Source organism: Salmo salar, chromosome 29 (genome assembly GCF_965601325.2).
Source record: "Salmo salar chromosome 29, fSalSal1, whole genome shotgun sequence".
Classification (NCBI taxonomy): Eukaryota; Metazoa; Chordata; class Actinopteri; order Salmoniformes; family Salmonidae; genus Salmo; species Salmo salar.
In genome coordinates, this window is record NC_138319.1 from 23,066,335 (window position 1) to 23,088,768 (window position 22,434).

The window sequence follows — 22,434 nt, forward strand, 5'->3', positions numbered from 1 at the left end:
GTGTGCTGAATGTGAAGTCTGAGGCAGAGAGTGGGCTTGTTTTAGAAGTAATCTTTTCACAGGTTCCGATGTTTCATACTTGGCATTTCGTGTACATGCTCCTCTCGTGTAATTGGATAAGCAAAGGTAATGCGTTGGGAAAGACTGGACTTCAAACAATAAGGCAATAAGGAGCGTGCAGTCACTGATTAACCCTCAAATCAGTTATACATCAGCAGCTATTCTTATCATCAGTAGGACTCTTTCCTTTGGCTTTGGTGTCTGTTCAATGTGTTTGTTTGCGTCGTGTGTGGGAGAAGGAGAGAAATATTTTATGTGCTTGGGAAAGAGTTAAATATTTGTATTCTTGTGTGCACACGTGAGACTGCATCTGTGCGTGAGCGTGAGTGTGTGTGTGTGTGTGTGTGTGTGTGTGTGTGTGTGTGTGTGTGTGTGTGTGTGTGTGTGTGTGTGTGTGTGTGTGTGTGTGTGTGTGTGTGTGTGTGTGTAAGTGAAGATTCCCCGAGGGGACTCCAGAGCAGGGCTAAGGTCTTTGAGGAGCTCTCTGGCTCCCAGCCACAGAGGGACCAGATAAGATCTTGGCTCAGGGACCCTGCCCACCTCTACTTCCCGTGCAGGCCCTCTACTGCCCCCTTCTCCTTCCCTACTGTCCCCTTCTCCTTCCCTGCAGGCCCTCTACTGCCCCCTTCTCCTTCCCTACTGCCCCCCTCTCCTTCCCTGCAGGCCCTCTACTGCCCCCTTCTCCTTCCCTACTGTCCCCCTCTCCTTCCCTGCAGGCCCTCTACTGCCCCCTTCTCCTTCCCTACTGCCCCCTTCTCCTTCCCTACTGTCCCCATCTCCTTCCCTGCAGGCCCTCTACTGCCCCCTTCTCCTTCCCTACTGTCCCCCTCTCCTTCCCTACTGTCCCCATCTCCTTCCCTGCAGGCCCTCTACTGCCCCCTTCTCCTTCCCTACTGCCCCCTTCTCCTTCCCTACTGTCCCCATCTCCTTCCCTGCAGGCCCTCTACTGCCCCCTTCTCCTTCCCTACTGCCCCCCTCTCCTTCCCTGCAGGCCCTCTACTGCCCCCTTCTCCTTCCCTACTGCCCCCCTCTCCTTCCCTGCAGGCCCTCTACTGCCCCCTTCTCCTTCCCTACTGTCCCCATCTCCTTCCCTGCAGGCCCCCTACTGCCCCCTTCTCCTTCCCTACTGCCCCTTCTCCTTCCCTGCAGGCCCTCTACTGCCCCCTTCTCCTTCCCTACTGCCCCTTCTCCTTCTCTACTGCCCCCTTCTCCTTCTCTACTGTCCCCCTCTCCTTCCCTTCTGTCCCCCTCTCCTTCTCTACTGCCCCCCCCCCCCCCCCACCCTTCCTACTGCCCCCTTCTCCTTCCCTGCAGGCCCCCTACTTCCCCCTAACACACAGCCATTTCCCCATTACTTGGCACCACCATTAATCACTGGCCAGCAGGAAGACACACCAAGTTGTGTGTGACTCCACACAGTAGTTGTGTTTAACAATAGAGCTGTAACCCCGATGGTGGTCCTTGGCCACGTCATCCATTACATCACAATCAGCCCATTGTGAAAACTGTCTCTTCTGCCCTGGAGGATTGGTAGGAATAAGGAGGGGGGGGGGGGGGGGGGTCGTGGCCCTTTCCAAAAATGCAGAGTTTTTTTTGGATCATAGAAAAATAATAACACGAGTAATAAATACATAATTAGTACCGATAACGTTGCGATATACACGGGGTACCAGTACAGAGTTGATGTGCAGGGGTACGAGGTAATTGAGGTAGATATGTCCAGTTGAAGTCGGAAGTTTACATACACCTTAGCCAAATACATTTAAATTCAGTTTTTCACAATTCCTGACATTTAATCCTAGTAAAAACTCCCTGTCTTAGGTCAGTTAGGGTCACCACTTTATTTTAAGAATGTGAAATGTCAGAATGATAGTAGAGAGAATGATTTATTTCAGCTTTTATTTCTTTCATCACATTCCCAGTGGGTCAGAAGTTTACATACAATCAATTAGTATTTGGTAGCATTGCCAAAAAATTACTTGTGTCATGCAAAGTAGATGTCCTAACCGACTTGCCAAAACTATAGTTTGTTAACAAGAAATTTGTGGAGTGGTTGAAAAACGAGTTTTAATGACTCCAACCTAAGTCTATGTAAATTCTGACTTCAACTGCACATGTAGGTAGGGGTGAAGTGATTATAATAAACGGAGGAGTAGCGTCAACGTGTGTGAGTATGTTTGTGACATACTGTACATATAGGTAGGGATAAAGTGACTAAGCAACGGAATAGATAATAAACAGTAACAGTATCAAATCAAATGTTATTTGTCAAAAGCGCCGAATACAACAAGTGAACCCGTTCCCAACAATGCAGTTCATTTTATTTTACAATTTTAAGGTCCTAACTCTGACACCGCCTGGTTTAATGGTCCTGGATGGCAGGTAGCTCGGCCCCAGTGATGTACTGGGCCGTACGCACTGCTTTCTGAAGCACCTTGTGGTCGGATGCCAAGCAGTTGCCATACCAAGCGGCAATACAGCCAGTCAAGATGCTCTCAATGGTGCAGCTGTAGAACTTTTTGAGGATCTGCGGACCCATGCCAAATCTTTTCAGCCTCCTGAGGGGGAAGAGGCATTGTCGTGCCCTCTTCACGTGTTTGGACCATGATAATTCCTTAGTGATGTGGACACCGAGGAACTTGAAGCTCTCGACCTACAGATGGGGGCCCTCCGTTTCCTGTAGTCCACGATCAGCTCCTTTGTCTTGCTGACGTTGAGGGAGAGGTTGTTGCACATGGAGGCATGCACACACACACACACACACACACACACACACACACACACACACACACACACACACACACACACACACACACACACACACACACACACACACAGCTCTGCCAGTCCAGGGGTCTGACCTTTAGAGGAAACATGGCCTCTTCCTGATGAGAACAGATTTGAAACATGTCTCGTCTCGCTCTGCAGAGCCGTGTCAGGGCGAGTGGAGAGGGAGAGAGGATGAATGGAGCTGACACTTCTCCTCCCTCCATCTATTCATCCATCCTTCCATCCCGTCAGTCTCTACATGTGTGTGGTCAGTCCATCGTCACATCACTGTGGTCGTGGCACTTAATTCAGAAAGACAGAAAACGTCTGGAAGCTGGTGTGTGCTTTGCCTTATTTGACAGACTCGGACAAGCCATTTATTTCAACAATATCACGGCATGAATCCTTTTAAGTCTTAGCTTGTTTTAGCGATGACACGGTGTGATGGTGAGAGACATCTCCTTAATTGAGGTGTTGCTAATATGTCATGTAATAACATGAATAATAAATGGAGTTACACTGACAGGCCCTAGTGGGACGATGGAAGAAGAGGATGTGTTCCACAACATATTCATCTGGTAATTTGTAAACGTCCCCTCCCTCGGCTCCCAGTTTACATCTTTTAACGAGCTGCAGGTGTCACGGCCACGCTCTCGCGCTTACCACCAATGTAATGGTGACTCTGACTTCACCAAGGGTGACGCTTTCAAGCCGTTCACTATAATGGATGAGGAGCTATGAGCGCGTGCGCGCACACACACACACACACACACACACACACACACACACACACACACACACACACACACACACACACACACACACACACCACACACACACACACACACTCCTCAATACGACCACCAATATCGGTTATAGAACCTCTAAACCATGGGGTGTACGTACAGAATGGGATTGGTGGTTTTAGTAGCAGATGTGCCTCTGTGTCCTCCTACCGTTATGAATAGGGGAAGATCAGGGGGAGAGGAGAAGAGGGGATGGATAGCGGTATACAGGAGAGCACTCACGGAGAGTAATTGAGTTTTGATTGTCGGTTGTCAAAAAGCCGTCATTATTGGCTGCTTCCACCTGATCTGAAGCGGGGCTTTGATAAGGATGAAAGCCGGATGCCATTACCCAGATGGCTGTGTTGATACTGTTGAAATCATTCTGTCTCTCGCTCTTTTTACAGGGGTTTTCAAAAAACAATGTGTGTGTGTGCTGAGCTACTCTGAAGTGAATAGCACAGTAGTAATGAGTGACAGTGAGGTCAGGACGGAGGTACAACGACATGAAACAAACTTCCAAGCGGAACAACACTCTTCCTGTTGTGTCGTCGTCTATACTAAACCACTTTATTTTTTTTAAAGCACTCCGCACACACGCATATGCACACACAACCACACACAGACAACTGGTCTCAGTGACAACAGCTGTTCCTCTGTGTCTCTGGTATCCCTGGGAAGAATCAGTGACATCTCGCCATCTCCCTCTCCGCTCGCCTGCGCCGGAGTTTAGTCTCCGCAACGCTCGAACGCACCCGTGAGAATCTGTGCTGCAAGGCTGTGCAGGGGTCTGACAGCATATCACACATCTCGCCAGGTGTGAAAAAGAGGACGGCTGTCAATCAAACAGTGTTATCTCCCCCTGTGCTGTACCAGAACAGCTATGAAGACCTCCTAAGGGGAGAACCAGACAAGTTTACAAGTTATCTATCGATCTACACTATATATACAAAAGTATGTGGACACCCCATCAAATGAGTGGATTCGGCTATTTCAGCCACATCCATTGCTGACAGGTGTATAACATTGAGCACACAGCCATGCAATCTCCGTAGACAAGCATTGGCAGTAGAATGGCCTTACTGAAGAGCTCAGTGACTTTCAACATGGCACCGTCATAGGATGCCACCTTTCCAACAAGTCAGTTCATCAAATTTCTGCCCTGCTAGAGCTGACCGGTCAACTGTAAGTGCTGTTATTGTGAAGTGGAAGCAACAACTGCTCAGCCACAAAGTGGTAGGCCACACAAGCTCACAGAATGGGGCCGCCGAGTTGCTCCTAAAAAAACCCTCCTGTTCTTCAATGGAACACTCAATGCCGAGTTCCAAACTGCCTCTGGAAGCAACGTCAGCACAAGAACTGTTTGTCGGGAGCTGGGATTCCATGGCCGAGCAGCCTAAGATCACCATGCGCAATGTCAAGTGTCGGCTGGAGTGGTGTAAAGGTCGCTGCCATAGAACTCTGGAGCAGTGGAAACGCGTTCTCTAGCATGATGAATCATGCTTCACCATCTGGCCGTCCGACGGACGAATCCGGGTTTGGTGGATGCCAAGAGAACGCTACCTGCCCCAATGCATAGTGCCAACTGTAAAGTGACATACAATGACATTCTAGACGATTCTGTGCTTCCAACTTTGTAGCAACAGTTTGGGGAAAGCCCTTTCCTGTTTCAGCATGACAATGCCCCCGTGCACAAAGCGTGTTCAATACAGAAATATTGTGTCGAGATTGGTGTGGAAGAATTTGACTGGCCTGCACAGCGCCCTGACCTCAACCCCATCGAACACCTTTGGGATTCATTGGAACGCCGACTGCGAGCCAGGCCTAATTGCCCAACATCAGTGCTCAACCTCACTAATGCTCTTGTGGCTGAATGGAAGCAAGTCCCCACATCACTGTTCCAACATCTAGTGGAAAGCCTTCCCAGAAGAGTGGAAGTGGGCCCAACTCTATCGTTCTATCTATCGTTCTTCTATTGCAAAATCCAGAATGAGCCTGAGAATTGAGGCTGTCGTTTAATGCAAGGCTTTGGAGTCTGCATGCAGGATGAACTGGCTGCCTTTCTTGCTCGCTCACACACACTAAGCCACACACACCCCAGTGTCGGGGTAGGAGCGTGGCTGCCACAGACACGGCCAATTTGTTTCCTCTCATCCGGGACTAATACCTTTATTCTCCCTCCCAGAGCACTTAGTGCATCACAAGAGGCCTGCTGCTGCTCCGTAACACTGCCCACAGCAGAAGGGAGCTTAGGTAGAAAGATGCCCCACGCTACGCTACACTATGCTAGCTACACCATGCTAACTCTGTGCTATGCTACAGCTATACTACAGATGTTTTTCTCTGGCTTACACACTTTATACTTTCCTTACTATTGTTTTTCAATTGAATAATTGTGATGCTTTCGGTTTTGTACACAAGCTTCAAACAGCTGAAAATACTAATATTTTTGGTTATGGTAAATATATTTTGCAGCAGCTTAGATTGTTTATATAATAATTATACTTGCTCTGTTTTGTCATATAAACTGAAATTAGGCGAACTACTAAAATTTTAGCAACCAGGAAATGGCTGAGTGATTTCTGCATATTGCACCTTTTTAAATTATTTTATTTTACTGGTACAAGTGGGGGGTAAGGCCGAAAATCCCACCCCTACCGACCCTGAAATGCGATGAATATCAATTCTCTGGCAGCTTCATTCCTCTCCCCATCCATCCCTCCCTCTGCCATTCAGAGATGTCCCTACCTGGAGGTTTAAGGCCGGGGTAATAGGCTTCATCCATCTTCTCCGCCGACGAGCAACCTTGGCCCCTGACCTGCCATTTTGTATAATTCTATGACAGGTGTGTAAAAGAAGCCTCGTTGTGCTCGGGCTCTCCAAGCTATTTGGCTATTACGTGAGCAGGAGAGCGTGGATTGGTTCTCTGGTGATTGCAGAGGATGGTTAAGGGGACCTTCGTACCCTCTGGGAAAGAGATGGATGGACGTTCTTTAAACCTCCAATCCTATTCAGACACACAGACATGTGCATGCGCTCACACACAGGCATACTATCTGCCATACTCAAGCATACTGTTATTGATTTTTTGAGAGAAAAGTTGGTGTGTTCGATACTCTCCCACCACCCCTCCTTGCCACTTGTTTTTCTCCCATAACCTCCTGTCTTAGTGTAAACCTATTGTGCATGTGTGATGCGGTGTGTGTCTGCGTGTTTAAGGCAGACTCGAATCCCCGTCTTCCACGGCCATTGCCAGCAGTCTCTATTACTCCAGAGGGAGACTGCCATGTCCCAACAGATGTCAAGCCATTCTCGCTCTGACCCTCTCTTCTCCCACTCCCCTATTTCACCCTAATTTCTCACAATCTCGATCTCACTCTCTCTCTCTCCTCTCACTCTTTCAGTCATGACATTTCCCCTCTGCCAGAGAAACTGACCCCCCCCCCCCCCCCTCCTCCATCACGGCTGGTGTGAATTTCCAATGTAGCGAACGCGTGTCACTACCCGAAGACACCGGCTAATTTGATTTCTCTGCCTGGCCAGCCGGCAATTCCTACCCGCTTTCAGCGGACCAGAAACGTATTCACCAACCGAGCCCAACCTCAATCGTTCTCCCCACAAATAGAGGGGGGGAGACAGCGGGGAGCAGGAGATGGTAGGGGGGAGAGAGGAGGGAGGGGTCGTAGGGTGGGAAGGAGGGCCTAGGCCTGTTGTCTGAGAGCGATAAGTGTGGAAGTCGTTTGACAAGGAGGTGACGTGAGATTTTTCTTGACTCGTTTCTGAGTTTTGTTTCCTTTTAACGGGGTGCGTTTTTAAAGGACCGAAGATAGCATTTGTTTAGTGGAAATTGGTTTTATCATACGCCATATCTGGAGGATTTACAGTGGGCCCTGCCACGTGTTCCTCACTTTAATCATTTGAAGTCTGGCCTTGATAACACTGAACCGGACCATTCTCACTGCGATAAAAGGCGACTTGAAGAAGAAAAGAGTCTGTAGTTCAATACACACAGAGACAGCGAGAGAGAGTTATTGCTAGTGGTCAGACGGTGTGTGGGGGTGCCTGTGCGGACCAGTACATGCTTTCATGTATTGGTCCGTGTCAATGTGCGTCTTCCATCATAAAAGTTTGTGACTACAGGTGTGAGTCCTCATGTTTGTGTGTGTATGTTTGACTTTGATCTCAGTCTCCGTATTTGATTGGTGGCCATGGAGTTTTAGCCCTTATCTCCCTGCCTGCAGTCTGGTCACTGGGCTATTTGTTTACCCACCAACAACCGCATAGCAGCATGAGCCTTACTTTATACTGTCTCTCGGCTTTATCAGCAACTCACAATACACTCCTAGACCTGATAGTCTCTTTGCTTTCTCCTCTTCACACACACACACACACACACACACTACTTCCAGCAGCTGATTACCTGCGTAAATAAACCGTGATTTGTTTGGTGGGAGTTTTTTTCTTCTGCAACGCGGGTTAATCGATAAGATTGTTAAGTCTTTTGACTGTCTCACTATCAATTACAAGGTAGTGGGAAGAGGGAAAATCAATGTGTTCAAAATGTATTCCAGATATCCAGCCAGACAGACGGATGGGTGCATTGTGCAAAGGAAGGCGTTTGTGAAGTCTGAAGGGCAAATGGCTCCTTGGGGGGGGGGGAGGGACACTCTGAAGATGAGATGATATGGGGGAGGAGGTGGAGGGAGGGAAAGAGGGATCGTAAACAGAAGGTCAGCTGATTTGGGCTGTCACCCACACAGTGGCAGGTGCTCCTTCTGGCTGAGATGACGTGTGTGTGTGTGTGTGTGTGTGGGTGTGGGTGTGGGTTGTCCCAATAGAATAGATAGAGGTGTATATATTAATTCAGTCATCTCTGTCCTCATATTTGTCATAGCAAGATGTGACATGCTTAGTTTTGAAGTCATTTTCTGCTGATAGCATATCCAAGTTGAGTTAGGCCATGCAGACCCGACTGCTTTGTACACTGCCTGATAGGAGCTACTGTGTGCAGCTGCCAATGTCTCCCCTGTGTGGTTGAGATGTTGATCTCACTTTAAATGACCAATTATAGACCCCCTCTCTGCTGGGTCTTAATAGAGAGATGCTCTCTTTCTCTTCCTCCTCCATGCTGGGGTCAGGAGTCATCCTATAGGGCATTCATTAATTATTGTTTTACCGCTGTCTGTTCGATGCTCGGGGAATTGGAAAGGGGCGGAATTATTGCTGTGGTCAGGATATAAGTGAAGTGTACACAATACCGCTCCCGTTGACTGGGAATGTAATCCCAGGTATCTGGAATGCTGGAGTTATTGATTTATGGGTGGAAGTGGGAAAGAGGCCCTGTGGGCTGTTTACTGTCACAACTCCCTTGCTCGCCTATCTTTCTCTCTTTCTCTTTCTTGGCTAACTCTATATTTATCTGTCTTTCTATCACTCTCTTTTTCTCACTCTTTCGTCCTCTTGGCTCTTTCAACTCTGCTCTCTTTTCTCTCAAACTCGCTCTCTCTTCCCTACACTTCTCTCTCTCTGTCTCTCTGTCTCATTCTCCCTCCTTGCTCTCTCTCTTTGAGTAAGATACAGTGGTACGGTTATGGTACGGCATATACATTCATGGCCAAAGGTTTTGAGAATGACACAAATATAACTTTTCACAAAGTCTGCTGCCTCAGTGTCTAGATATTTTTGTCAGATGTTACTATGGAATACTGAAGTATAATTACAAGCATTTCATAAGTGTCAAAGGCTTTTATTGACAATTACATGAAGTTGATGCAAAGAGTCAATATGTGCAGTGTTGACCCTTATTTTTCAAGACCTCTGCAATCTGCCCTGGCATGCTGTCAATTAACTTTTGGGCCACATCCTCACTGATGGCAGCCCATTCTTGTATAATTAATGCTTGGAGTTTGTCAGAATTTGTGGGTTTTTGTTTGTCCACCCGCCTCTTGAGGATTGACCACAGGTTCTCAATGGGATTAAGGTCTGGGGAGTTTCCTGGCCATGGACCCAAAATATTGATGTTTTGTTCCTCGAGCCACTTAGTTATCAATTTTGCCTTATGGCAAGGTGCTCCATCATGCTGGAAAAGGCATTGTTCGTCACCAAACTGTTCCTGGATGGTTTGGAGAAGTTGCTCTCGGAGGATGTGTTGGTACCATTCTTTATTCATGGCTGTGTTCTTAGGCAAAATTGTGAGTGAGCCCACTCCCTTGGCTGAGAAGCAACCTCACACATGAATGGTCTCAGGATGCTTTACTGTTGGCATGACACAGGACTGATGGTAGCGCTCACCGTCTTCTACGGACAAGCTTTTTTCTGGATGTCCCAAACAATCAGAAAGGGGATTCATCAGAGAAAATGACTTTACCCCAGTCCTCAGCACTCCAATCCCTGCACCTTTTGCAGAATATCAGTCTGTCCCTGATGTTTTTCCTGGAGAGAAGTGGCTTCTTTGCTGCCCTTCTTGACACCAGGCCATCCTCCAAAAGTCTTTGCCTCACTGTGTGTGCAGATGCACTCACACCTGCCTGCTGCCATTCCTGAGCAAGCTCTGTACTGGTGATGCCCCAATCCTGCAGCTGAATCAACTTTAGGAGACGGTCCTGGTGCTTGCTGGACTTTCTTGGGCGCCCTGAAGCCTTCTTCACAACAATTGAACCGCTCTCCTTGAAGTTCTTGATGATCCGATAAATGGTTGATTTAGGTGCAATCTTACTGGTAGCAATATCCTTGCCTGTGAAGCCCTTTTTGTGCAAAGCAATGATGACGGCACGTGTTTCCTTGCAGGTAACCATGTTTGACAGAGGAAGAACAATGATTCCAAGCACTACCCTCATTTTGAAGCTTCCAGTCTGTTGTTCGAACTAAATCTGCAGGACAGAGTGATCTCCAGCCTTGTCCTCATCAACACTCACACCTGTGTTAACGAGAGAATCATTGACATGATGTCAGCTGGTCCTTTTGTGGCAGGGCTGAAATGCAGTGGAAATGTTTTTTTGGGATTCAGTTCATTTGCATGGCAAAGAGGGACTTTGCAATTCATCTGATCACTCTTCATAACATTCTGGAGTGTATGCAAATTGCCATCATACAAACTGAGGCAGCAGACTTTGTGAAAATTCATATTTGTGTCATTCTCAAAACTTTTGGCCACGACTGTACTGTACAGTATTTCTACATCAGCTGTGAATGGGCTCCTGTTGAGCCATCCAGTAATTGCTCTGCTCTTCTAAACACTCCCCCCTTTGATCTGCCGTCAGTTTTGGAGCACACAGATGGCTGTGTTTTCTTTTGAAAAGGCCCCAGACTTCCCTAACTCCTGTTGAAGATACTTTTGTATATATAGTGTATGTGGACACCCCTTCAAATTAGTGGATTCAGCTATTTCAGCCACACCCGTTGATGACTGGTTTATAAAATTGAGCACACAGTCATGCAATCTCCATAGACAAACATTGGCAGTAGAATAGCCTTAATGAAGAGCTCAGTTACCTTCAACGTGGCACCCTCATATGATTCCAACTTTCCAACAAGTCAGTTCATCAAATTTCTGCCCTGCTAGAGCTGCCCGGTCAACTGTAAGTGCTGTTATTGTGAAGTGGAAATGTCTAGGAGCAATAATGGCTCAGCCGTGAAGTGGTAGGCCACACAAGCTCACAGAACAGGACCGCTGTTGTGCGTTGCACGTAAAAATCGCCTGTCCTCAGTTGCAACACTCACTACCAAGTTCCAAACTGCCTCTGGAAGCAACGTCAGCACAAGAACTGTTTGTCGGGAGCTGGGTTTCGATGGCCAAGCAGCCGCACACAAGCCTAAGATCACCATGCGCAATGCCAAGCGTCGGCTGGAGTGGTGTAAAGCTTGCAACTATTGGACTGGAGAGCATTGGAAACGTGTTCTCTGGAGTGATGAATCACACTTCATCATCTGGCAGTCCCGACGAACGAATCTGGGTTTGGCGGATGCCAGGAGAACACTACCTGCTCCAATTTGCGAACTGTAATGTTTGGTGGAGGAGGAATAATGGTTAGGGCTAGACCCCTTAGTTCCAGTGAAAAAAAAAGAAACGTCCTCTCACTGTCAACTGCGTTTATTTTCAGCAAACTTAACATGTGTAAATATTTGTATGAACATAAGATTCAACAACTGAGACATAAACTGAACAAGTTCCACAGACATGTGACTAACAGAAATGGAATAATGTGTCCCTGAACAAAGGGGGGGTCAAAAGTAACAGTCAGTATCTGGTGTGGCCACCAGCTGCATTAAGTACTGCAGTGCATTTCTTCCTCATGGACTGCACCAGATGTGCCAGTTCTTGCTGTGAGATGTTACCCCACTCTTCCACCAAGGCACCTGCAAGTTCCAGGATATTTCTGGGGGGAATGGCCCTAGCCCTCACCCTCCGATCCAACAGGTCCCAGACGTGCTCAATGGGATTAAGATCCGGGCTCTTTGATGGCCATGGAAATCACACACAGAATGAGCAGTATGGCTGGTGGCATTGTCACGCTGGATGGTCATGTCAGGATGAGCCTGCAGGAAGGGTATCACATGAGGGAGGAGGATTTCTTCCCTGTAACGCACAGCGTTGAGATTGCCTGCAATGACAACAAGCTCAATTCGATGATGCTGTGACACACCGCCCCAGACCATGACGGACCTTCCACCTCCAAATCGATCCCGCTCCAGAGTACAGGCCTCGGTGTAACGCTCATTCCTTTGACAATAAACGCGAATCCGACCATCAACCCTGGTGAGACAAAACCGCTACTCGTCAGTGATGAGCACTTTTTCCCAGTTCTATCTGGTCCAGCGACGGGTGGGTTTGTTCCCATTGTTGCCGGTGATGTCTGGTGAGGACCTGCCTTACAACAGGCCTACAAGCCCTCAGTCCAGCCTCTCTCAGCCTATTGTGTACAGTCTGAGCACTGATGGAGGGATTGTGGGTTCCTGGTGTAACTTGGGCAGTTGTTGTTGCCATCCTGTACCTGTCCTGCAGGTGTGATGTTCGGATGTACCGATCCTGTGCAGGTGTTGTTACACGTGGTCTGCCACTGCGAGGACGATCAGCTGTCCGTCCCGTCTCCCTGTTGCGCTGTCTTAGGCGTCTCACAGTACGGACATTGCAATTTATTGCCCTGGCCACATCTGCAGTCCTCATGCCTCCTTGCAGCATGCCTAAGGCACGTTCACGCAGATGAGCAGGGACCCTGGGCAGTAGAAAGGCCTCTTTAGTTTCTTAAGTTTTTTCATAACTGTGACCTTACAGAAGGTAGGCAATTAGGCTGTTAGTGTCTTAATGACCGTTCCACAGGTGCATGTTCATTAATTGTTTATGGTTCATTGAAAAAGCATAGGAAACAGTGTTTAAACCCTTTACAATGAAGATCTGTGAAGTTATTTGGATTTTCACAAATTATCTTTGAAAGACAGGGTCCTGAAAAGGGATCTTTGTTTTTTTGCTGAGTATATTAATGCTACAGCATACAATTTACAATGGCATTCTAGAGAATTCTGTGCTTCCAACTTTGTGGCAACAGTTTGGGGAAGCCCCTTTCCTGTTTCAGTATGACAATGCCCCCATGCACAAAATTAGGTCCATACAGAAATGGTTTGTCGAGATCGGTGTGGAAGAACTTGACTGGCCTGCACAGAGCCCTAACCTCAACCCCATCGGACACCTTTGGGATGAATTACAACGCCGACTGTGAGCCAGGCCTAATCGCCCAACATCAGTGCACGATCTCACTAATGCTCTTGTGGCTGAATGGAAGCAAGTCCCCGCATCAATGTTCAAACATCTAGTGGAAAGCCTTCCCAGAAGAGTGGTGGCTGTTATAGCAGCAAAGGGGGGACCATCTCTGTGTTAATGCCCATGATTTTGGAATGAGATGTTCGATGAGTAGGTGTCCACATACTTTCCCTCTGCCTCTCACATACTCATGCCTCATTCACAGCGGTAACATTTCATGGGCTGTGGAGAGAGAGAAACATTTTTGTCTCCTCTTCTGTTTCCTGATTGGAATTGTTGTTCTGATTTAGGTTTCATCCTACACCTCTGTCACCAGCGTTTTTACTCTTATCTAATTCATCATTATTCATTATTATTATCCTTTTGAAAAGGAACTTTTGACCCCAAAAATGTTTTTGCTCCCCTGCTTTCCATTGGGACATTTTCAGTAGTATTATGCCGAAGTGCTCCAATTATGCTTTGAAGTATTCAAAGTTGTGTTTTTCTATGCGCAATCAACACATAAAGGAAACAGTAAGCACTCTTCTGCGGCGAGGCCCAATTGCCATTGTGCTCTCCCCTCCTCTGGATTACTTTGAATGTCTCGCAGCATCGGCGGACACTTAGGCTGCAGCTCCTGAATAGTGAAGAAGACTAGATGTGCAGTGGAAGACTCCTCGGGCCTACTATCCAGCTGAGCTCCCTGTCAGTTAAGCCAGTGATTACCGTTTAGAACGGTGACAATGTTACACACAATGGGCTCTGGATTGCACAGTCGTACGAGTACAATGGGAAAGTGCACTGCAGACTTGGAAACTGTGGTTTAGTGAGAGGTACCTATCCTCAATCCTAGCTTTTAAGAGCCAAGTGGGGTCAGGTGAGTGAATGCTGTATAGGTGAGTAAACCATGGAATCACAGATGATAGATGCTTTGTCATCAGCTATGCTCATGTGATGTCAACTGAAAAGTGCATTGAAACTATTGTGCTTATGAGGTGAAATGGAGATATCTGGCACAATTCCACCAGCACTTCCTAATAACAGAATAGGCAAAATATATATTTTGAGTATATTGGAGGACAATTGTCTTCCTGATCAACTGAGGGGAGTTCTGAATGGCCAACAGTGTCCATCTCTGTCCTTGCATTATCAGGCAGGCTGCCTGTACTCAACTACCTAAACCAAAGAGCCACAGACCAATATAACCCGACTGTCATCACCAGAGACATGCTAGCGTGCTCTTCCGAGACCACTCACAGGCCCTTTGGATATGCATCAAAGACTAGTGGGAACAGAAAATACACTGTTGGCATTTTCAAGTCCCACACCTGCACCTCAACTGTCCCCCATTTTTTTCAGCACGGGAGTTTGTTGTGTGATAGATGCAGCCGCAAGCCAAAGAAGCTTTTAGTTCAGCTCACAGAAGCTCTCAAGCTCTCTCAATCGCATCAACAGTCTAGGAAAGAAGAGAGGATGTGTCTTTTGTGTGGCAATTTTCACCCCCCTTCTCCTTTTTTCTCTCACAATGCTGCTCTCGAATACAAAGACATCCCTGTCCTCTTGAAATCTACGTCTTTGATTTCTTAGAACAAAGGTCCGAGCCTTGCAGCGTACTCAGTGATATTAAGAGGCATTTCAATAAAGCATTGTTTTGTGCTTTAATCTTACACTTAGCATTGCGTTGTAATGAGCATGCTTTGGCCTACAAGCTAATGCGGAACAACACGAAAGATGAACGCAGGGTTTGATTCTGACTTGCACACGTGTCCTCCTCACACACGTGTGCACTACTAAGCCTGTGGTATAGCGTTTCTCCCCTTCTCTTGACATTCCTCAGTTGGAGTGGCTCTAGGTGGGAGGTCAGCCATAGTTGTCTTTCTCCTCATAACAGTGAGTGTGACCTTGCTTTCCTCTCACGGTATATCACCTTCACACATTTCCACAACACAGCGCTCTGATCCTGTGTTTAGGAAATTGAATAGAGAGGTTATCTGCTAGCTTATGTCTGTTTTTGGAAAATACTCCTCATCTTCCCTATATCCTACTTTTGTTTAGTAGAAACGGCACATGATTGAAGTTAGATGAAAATATCCAGCCAAATGTGGGATTACTATGGTGGAATCTAAGCCTTGGACAATATTTGATTGATCAAAATCTATATGACAGACAATAGGAGATTAGTGGATTAGTCTGTCGTAATCAGAAAGGTCTTACTCCTTTGGAATGTTGCGCAAAACTGCAAAAGGAAGTGTAAAAATAGAGTAAGAGTGCTGTTAGATATCCTTTCATCCATCTCTTTTGTCTGATCATCTCTGTGATGCATGTAGTTGGCTGCACTTCTCGATTCAGCTGAAGTTAAAAGTTGATGACTTCACAGAGACCTTTCTGGAAGTGCGGAATGTTCTGATTTTAGTGATTAATGCCATAAATCTAAGGAGTGCGAGTGACTGGCTTGTCAGAATCTGATTTCTGACTGTAAAACGCCTTCCCCGAGAGCTTTATTACAAGACTGCTGATTAAAAGGTGCTCCCAGCCCCCTTATTTTAATCTCGGCTCCCTCGTGCTCCGAATAGAAATACACATTTAAAAAATGGACTCTATACTTAGATACTTGGATATTCATATAAACCCAGGACAAAATAGAGTCCTGTCCATGAGCTGCATGTTTTTTCAAGATGTCCTCTCAATGTCAGCAGAAAGAGAAGTGGACAATGTTAAACCACTGGGCATCTCCTTTTCTGTCTTTGTTGCCATGGCATTAAACCTCACAGGTTTTGTCTCTGACCTAATCTTTGTTACAGAGTCGGTGAACATGGAGAGGATTATACAAGTACAATTGAATGGGTTTTGCACACTCATGGTTTCCATCCAGCTTCCATTGGAACTTGGTCTCCTTATCAGAGTCCACCCGGGCTTGCCAAATTGCCTATCTGGTGGCTCCCGTGGTCCGAGAGCAGCATGGCTCATGTAACTCTTAAGTGTTAGAGCGCTAAATTCCACAGAGATGGACTGCCAATTGAACCCAGGATGGAAATGTATCCTATTACAGTGCTGTGTATGGCTGCCTTCGCCTCACATGGGAGAGAGTAGAGCTCCGAGAGAGCAGGAACCATGGCTCTCTTATTAGACCTGATGGGTTCTAGAGGGCCTGGGGTGGCTGTCTGGACAGAAGTGTTGGGAATATGTCCTATTCCCAGTCAGAGTGGGGGTACCCCAAGGATCAGTGGTGGGACCATTACCATTCCCAGTCAGAGCGGGGAGACTAGGGGTTTACAGTGCCACAGCAGGTAAAGGGTGGGTAGCTAGGAGGATTGGGATGTTGTTTTTGATGCTTGCCAACATTCCTAGCCTTTAGATAACAAAAAGTTATATTAAAATAATAGTAAAAATGTGTTGAATATGAGAAATAATCTCCATGTTTGACACAGGCTGTGATAAATTAGTGTTGATGTTATTTTTATGATTGACTAACTTTTTCTCCTCCTGTCCCCTTCTCTAAAGACCCCATGCACGGTCCCCGAAGACTGGAGGTGGTGGACATCAAGTCCAAGCAGATCACAGTGCGCTGGGAGCCCTTCGGCTACAACGTGACCCGCTGCCACAGCTACAACCTGACTGTTCAGTACCGCTACCGGGCCGGCGGCAAGGAGGAGACCCGGGAGGAGGTGTGCTACGACACGCTGAGTGTGGCTCCGCAGCACACCATCCGGAACCTGTCGCCCTACACCAACGTCAGTGTCAAGCTGGTGCTGAGGAACCCAGAGGGCATCAAGCAGAGCACGAACGTGGGCGTGCTGACCGATGAGGATGGTGGGTGCTCCGAAAGAGGGAGACAGAGTGGGGGGAAAAAGAGGGTGGGTGGGGGGGAGCGAGTGGGTGGGTGGGGAGAGCGTGGGGGTGGGGGGAGCGAGCGGGTGGGGGGTGGGGTGGGGAGAGTGAGTGAGTGAGCGGGTGGGTGTTGGTTGGTTGGTGGGTGGGTGGGTGGGGAGAGACAGCGCGCGCGAGAGAGGATGGGTAGAGGGATTGGAGAGAGAATGGGAAGAACAGAGAGGGAAGGAGATGGTGAGAGGGGGGAGAGAGCGGGAAAGGGAAAAATAGAGAAAGCTTCTAAGAATTGAAATAGAGTTGATCCAAACTCTGCCCTGCCAACACTTCCAACGTTCAGCCTTTCAAGGTCATCATTGGGGTCTAAGAGAGCACAAAAGCATGAGGGCTTGTGTTTCAATAATGGAAAGATAGTTATTTGAAAGCACTTACATGACCTTCTTTTGATACGTACACCTACATCTACTTCTGTGATGCTTCATTTGTTTTTTTCCTCCTTTGGCGCTCAAGGCCATTTGAAAATTACAATCTCACTCTGCTCCTCAATAGCCCTTTGGAGGTTTTTCAAATTGATATCAAACGTTCAAAGGACCTCTAATGGAATTATCTGCATGATAACAAGTTTAACTTTTCCAAATGAGTATAGGAGGTGCATTTAAGTTGCATTTCTTTTTGAAAAGCAGTGCAGAAACTAGAAACTTTTGACCCTGTTATGAGTAAGGAAATGGAATGGTTTGCTTTCCTTTCATTTCACTTTTTTGCCAGTGAGTCCGTACATTCTCTAGCTGTCCTTGACCCTAATGCTAGTTTGTTTTGCTTCCGATTCAATATACAATGTGAGGACCCAGAGCTCTGTATCAGTTTACTGTAGTGTACCTACAGCCATGCTGTCAAGCCTCTGTATCAGTTTACTGTAGTGTACCTACAGCCATGCTGTCAAGCCTCTGTATCAGTTTACTGTAGTGTACCTACAGCCATGCTGTCAAGTCAATAAAATAAAACAAACCATGCTGTGCTCACAACAGCTTTTAGGAGGTTCCATCTAATGTGCCTTATTGAAGTAGTTGAAAGAGACAACGGCAGAACCATGACCGCCCTGCGCCCCCATGAGACCTCAGTTGATCCTTTTCACCAAATCGTTCAAGCTTGGTCTGGAGAAAGTTCGCCGCCAACCAACCGCCCAATCTATGGGAATCACGATGTCGATTTATGATGGTGTTAGGATGTTGAAGTGGCTCAATATCGAAAATGGTCGATATTTAATTTGCTCTGAATTTATTTCCCCCTCGTCCCTCTCCTCCATAGTGCCTGGCGCTGTGCCACTCGAGTCCATCCAGGGGAGCACGTACGAGGAGAAGATCGCCCTGCGATGGCGCGAGCCTGTCCAGACCTACGGTATCATTAAGCAGTATGAGGTAAGATCTGGGAAACTCCCTAGTCCATTTGCCCACCCAGGACCAGCTCTCCTTCTCTCTCTTCCTCCCCCTCTCTCTCTCTCTTCCTCCCCCCTCTCTCTCTCTTCCTCCCGCTCTCTCTCTCTCTTCCTCCCCCTCTCTCTCTCTCTTCCTCCCCCCTCTCTCTCTCTTCCTCCCGCTCTCTCTCTCTCTTCCTCCCCCCTCTCTCTCTCTTCCTCCCCCTCTCTCTCTCTCTTCCTCCCCCCTCTCTCTCTCTTCCTCCCCTCTCTCTCTCTGACTCTGTTTCTCGCTCTCTGTCAATTCAATTCAAATAGGCTTTATTAGCATGGGAAATGTGTTTTCATTGCCAAAGCAAGTGGAATAGACAATAAGCAAAAGGGAAGTTAACAGTAAACATTACACTCACAAAAGTTTTAAAAGAATAGAGACATTTCAAATGTTATATTATGGCAATGTACAGTGTTGCAATAATGTGCAAATAAAACTATGAAAGGGAAAATAAAGATGTAATTATAGGTTATAATGGTGGTTGTACTCCACTGCTTTCCCTTTTCTTGTGGCAACAGGTCATACATCGTGCTGCTGTGGTGGCACACTGTTGTATTTCACCTAATAGATATTCGAGTTTATCAAGATTGGGTTTGTTTTCAACTTCTTTGTGGTCTGTGTAATCTCAGGGAAATATGTGTCTATTATGGTTATACATTTGGCAGGTTAGGAAGTGCAGCTCGGTTTCCACCTCATTTTGTGGGCAGCCTCTTTCAATAGCAAGGCAATGCTAACTGACTCTGAACATAGTCAAGGATTTTCTTCAATTTCAGTAAGTCACTGTGGTCAGATATTCTGCTACGGTGCACTCTCTCTATTTAGGCCCAAATAGCATTCCAGTTTGCTCTGCTTTTTATTTATTTTTTCTCAATGTGCCAAGTAATTATCTTTTTGTTTTCTCATGATTTGGTTGGGTCTAATTGTGTTGCTTGACATTTGCTCAGGACATTGTTTTCACTGAGGAAATGTAGGAGTCTGCTATTAATGATAATGCAGAGGATTTTCCCAAGGTTGCTGTAGACTCATATCCTACAGTAGTTATTGGGGTCAAATTTTGTCTCCACTTTTGTGGATTGGGGTGATCAGTCCTTGGTTCCAAGTATTGGGGAAGATGCCTGAGCTGAGGATGATGTTTAAGTATAGCCAATTAAAATGTGTGGTCTGTATATTTGATCATTTAATTTAGGATACCATCAACACCACAGGCCTTTTTTGGGGATTGAAGGGTTTGTATTTTGTCCTGTAGTTCATTCAAGGTAATTGGAGAGTCCAGTGGGTTCTGGTAGTCTTTTTAATAGCTGACTCTAAAATGTGTAATTGATCATGTATATGTTTTTGCTGTTTGTTCTTTGTTATAGGGCCAAAATATTGGAGAAGTGGTTTATCCATCTCCATTTTGGATAGATGGCTCTTCTTGTTGTTTTTAGTGTGTTCCAATTTTCCCAGAAGTGGTTCAATTCAATAGATTCTTCAATTACATTAAGCTGATTTCTGACGTGCTGTTCCCTGTGTATTTTTTGCACTGTTTTAGTGTTTCAACATAGAGTACCACAGTATGAGTCATAATACCCATAAAACCTAGCGTCAAACAAGGGAATGGTTCCAATTTTTTTCCCACCATTCATTTTTCCCATAGGGGATTTTAGAAACAGTTAAAATAAGGACTGTGTTTCGTGTAGGCTTACCCTTGCATGACGCATTGATAACCGGGTGACTTTTATCAATATATTAGCCTGCATTTACACCCCAAAAAATTAAATGCCAATAAGCTGCTAATGTGGCTATCATAAAGAACTACAAAGGCCACGATCTGGATGAGACTGCCGAATCGAGGCAAAGGTAAGAATCTCTGGATTAACTATCTAATGTTAGCTAAATAATGTAATAAATACATTGGCAAAATATATTTAAATGCCCAATTCTGTGAACTCTATTGTGCAAGTTATAAAGAAGACAATACCTGTTAGCAAAGGTGTCAGCTAGAGATGACGTGCAGAAGCTTGCAGCGATTTGTAGATTTTCTGAGACTAAATAGAGCCAAATATATTGATAAAAGTCAGCTTGTCCGAGAGAGATTTACATGGTTATCAAAACGTAATGCAAGGTAAGCCTACACGAAGCACAGCCCTTATTTTAAGTGTTTCCAAAATTCCCTATGGGAAAAATGAATGGTGGAAAAACAATTGGAACCGTTTTCCCTGTTTGACCGCTAGGTTTTATGGGTATTATAACACCACCACTGTGAGGCTTTATAATGAAGTTTTAGGCTCAGGTTTGTCTCTGTGTTTTTGGTTGGATCGGTTCCTCAATTCCTTTCTTAGGTTTTTCCATTCTTCATCAAACCATTTGTCATTGTTGTTAATTTTCTAAGGTTGTCTGGTTGAAATGTTTAGATTTGATGGGGAAGCTGAGAGGTCAGATGTACTATTTAGGCTTTCTTCTGCCAAGTTTACCCCTTCACTTTTGCAGTGAAACATTTTATCCGGGAAGTTGTCTAAGAGGGATGGAATTTGTTGTTGGCTAATTGTTTTCTGGTAGGTTTCTGCTCTCTCTTTCTGTCTCTTTCTCTCCCTCTGTCCCTCTGTGTCTCTCTCTCTCTGTCCTTTTCTCTCGGTCTCTCTCGCTCACTGTCTTTCTCGGTCTCCCGCTCTCTCTCTAACGCACATCCATCTTGTGCCTGGCAGGAGCTGGGCGGCTTCCATCTTTCATTCACTCCGGGCCCTTAATTATCTAATAAATCCAACCTAATAACCTTAAGGCCTGCATGCACTGAGGCTTGTTAACACAATCTATTACCCACTGAACCCACTTCGACAGCACTCCCAACACCAGCCCAGCCCTGTGCCCCAGAATGGAGCTCCTAATACAACTGACAAGGAATTAAACGAGTTTCCCCAACAACCAGGGAGGAAATTAAAGTTACAACTTGGGGCCTTGTTCAATCAGACCCCTGTATCCCACGTTTTGGGGATAAGTCAAAAGTATAATTGCTTCCCTGAGTTTGTGAGTATGCACATGTGGATTGATGCCCTCAACAGTACAGCGTCAGTGGTGTGGCAGAACTACAGTCGTAGCCAAACGTTTTGAGAATGACACAAATATTCATTTTCACAAAGTCTGCTGCCTCAGTGTCTTTAGATATTTTTGTCAGATATTACTATGGAATACTGAAGTATAATTACAAGCATTTCATAAGTGTCAAAGGCTTTTATTGACAATTACATTAAGTTGATGCAAAGAGTTAATATTTGCAGTGTTGACCCTTATTTTTCAAGACCTCAAACCGCCCTGGCATGCTGTCAATTAACTTCTGGGCCACATCCTGACTGATGGCAGCCCATTCTTGCATAATCAATGCTTGGAGTTTGTGAAAATGTGTGGGTTTTTGTTTGTCCACCTGCCTCTTGAGGATTGACCACAAGTTCTCAATGGGATTAAGGTCTGGGGAGTTTCCTGGTCATGGAACCAAAATATCAATGTTTTGTTCCCCGAGCCACTTAGTTATCACTTTTGCCTTATTGCAAAGTGCTCCATCATGCTGGAAAAGGCATTGTTCGTCACCAAACTGTTCCTGGATAGTTAGGAGAAGTTGCTCTCAGAGGAAGTGTTGGTACCATTCTTTATTCATGGCTATGTTCTTAGGCAAAATTGTGAGTGAGTCCACTCCCTTGGCTGAGAAGCAACCTCACACATGAATGGTCTCAGAATGCTTTACTGTTGGCATGACACAGGACTGATGGTAGAGCTCACCTCGTCTTCTCTGGACAAGCTTTTTTCCGGATGCCCCAAACAATCGGAA

At 46.1% G+C, this 22,434-nt stretch overlaps 1 protein-coding gene across 8 annotated transcripts in view; it reads left to right on the forward strand.

The window, feature by feature from the left end:
* Nucleotides 1-22,434, forward strand: part of LOC106590348 (protein tyrosine phosphatase receptor type Ma) — a 306,057-nt gene that overhangs the window by 150,135 nt on the left and 133,488 nt on the right. For all 8 annotated transcript variants that reach the window (XM_045710833.2, XM_045710836.2, XM_045710841.2 and 5 more), the window contains exons 8-9: nucleotides 16,849-17,157; nucleotides 18,478-18,587. In XM_045710833.2, the coding sequence (XP_045566789.1) occupies nucleotides 16,849-17,157; nucleotides 18,478-18,587 (419 nt within the window). The remainder of the gene's footprint in view (nucleotides 1-16,848; nucleotides 17,158-18,477; nucleotides 18,588-22,434) is intronic.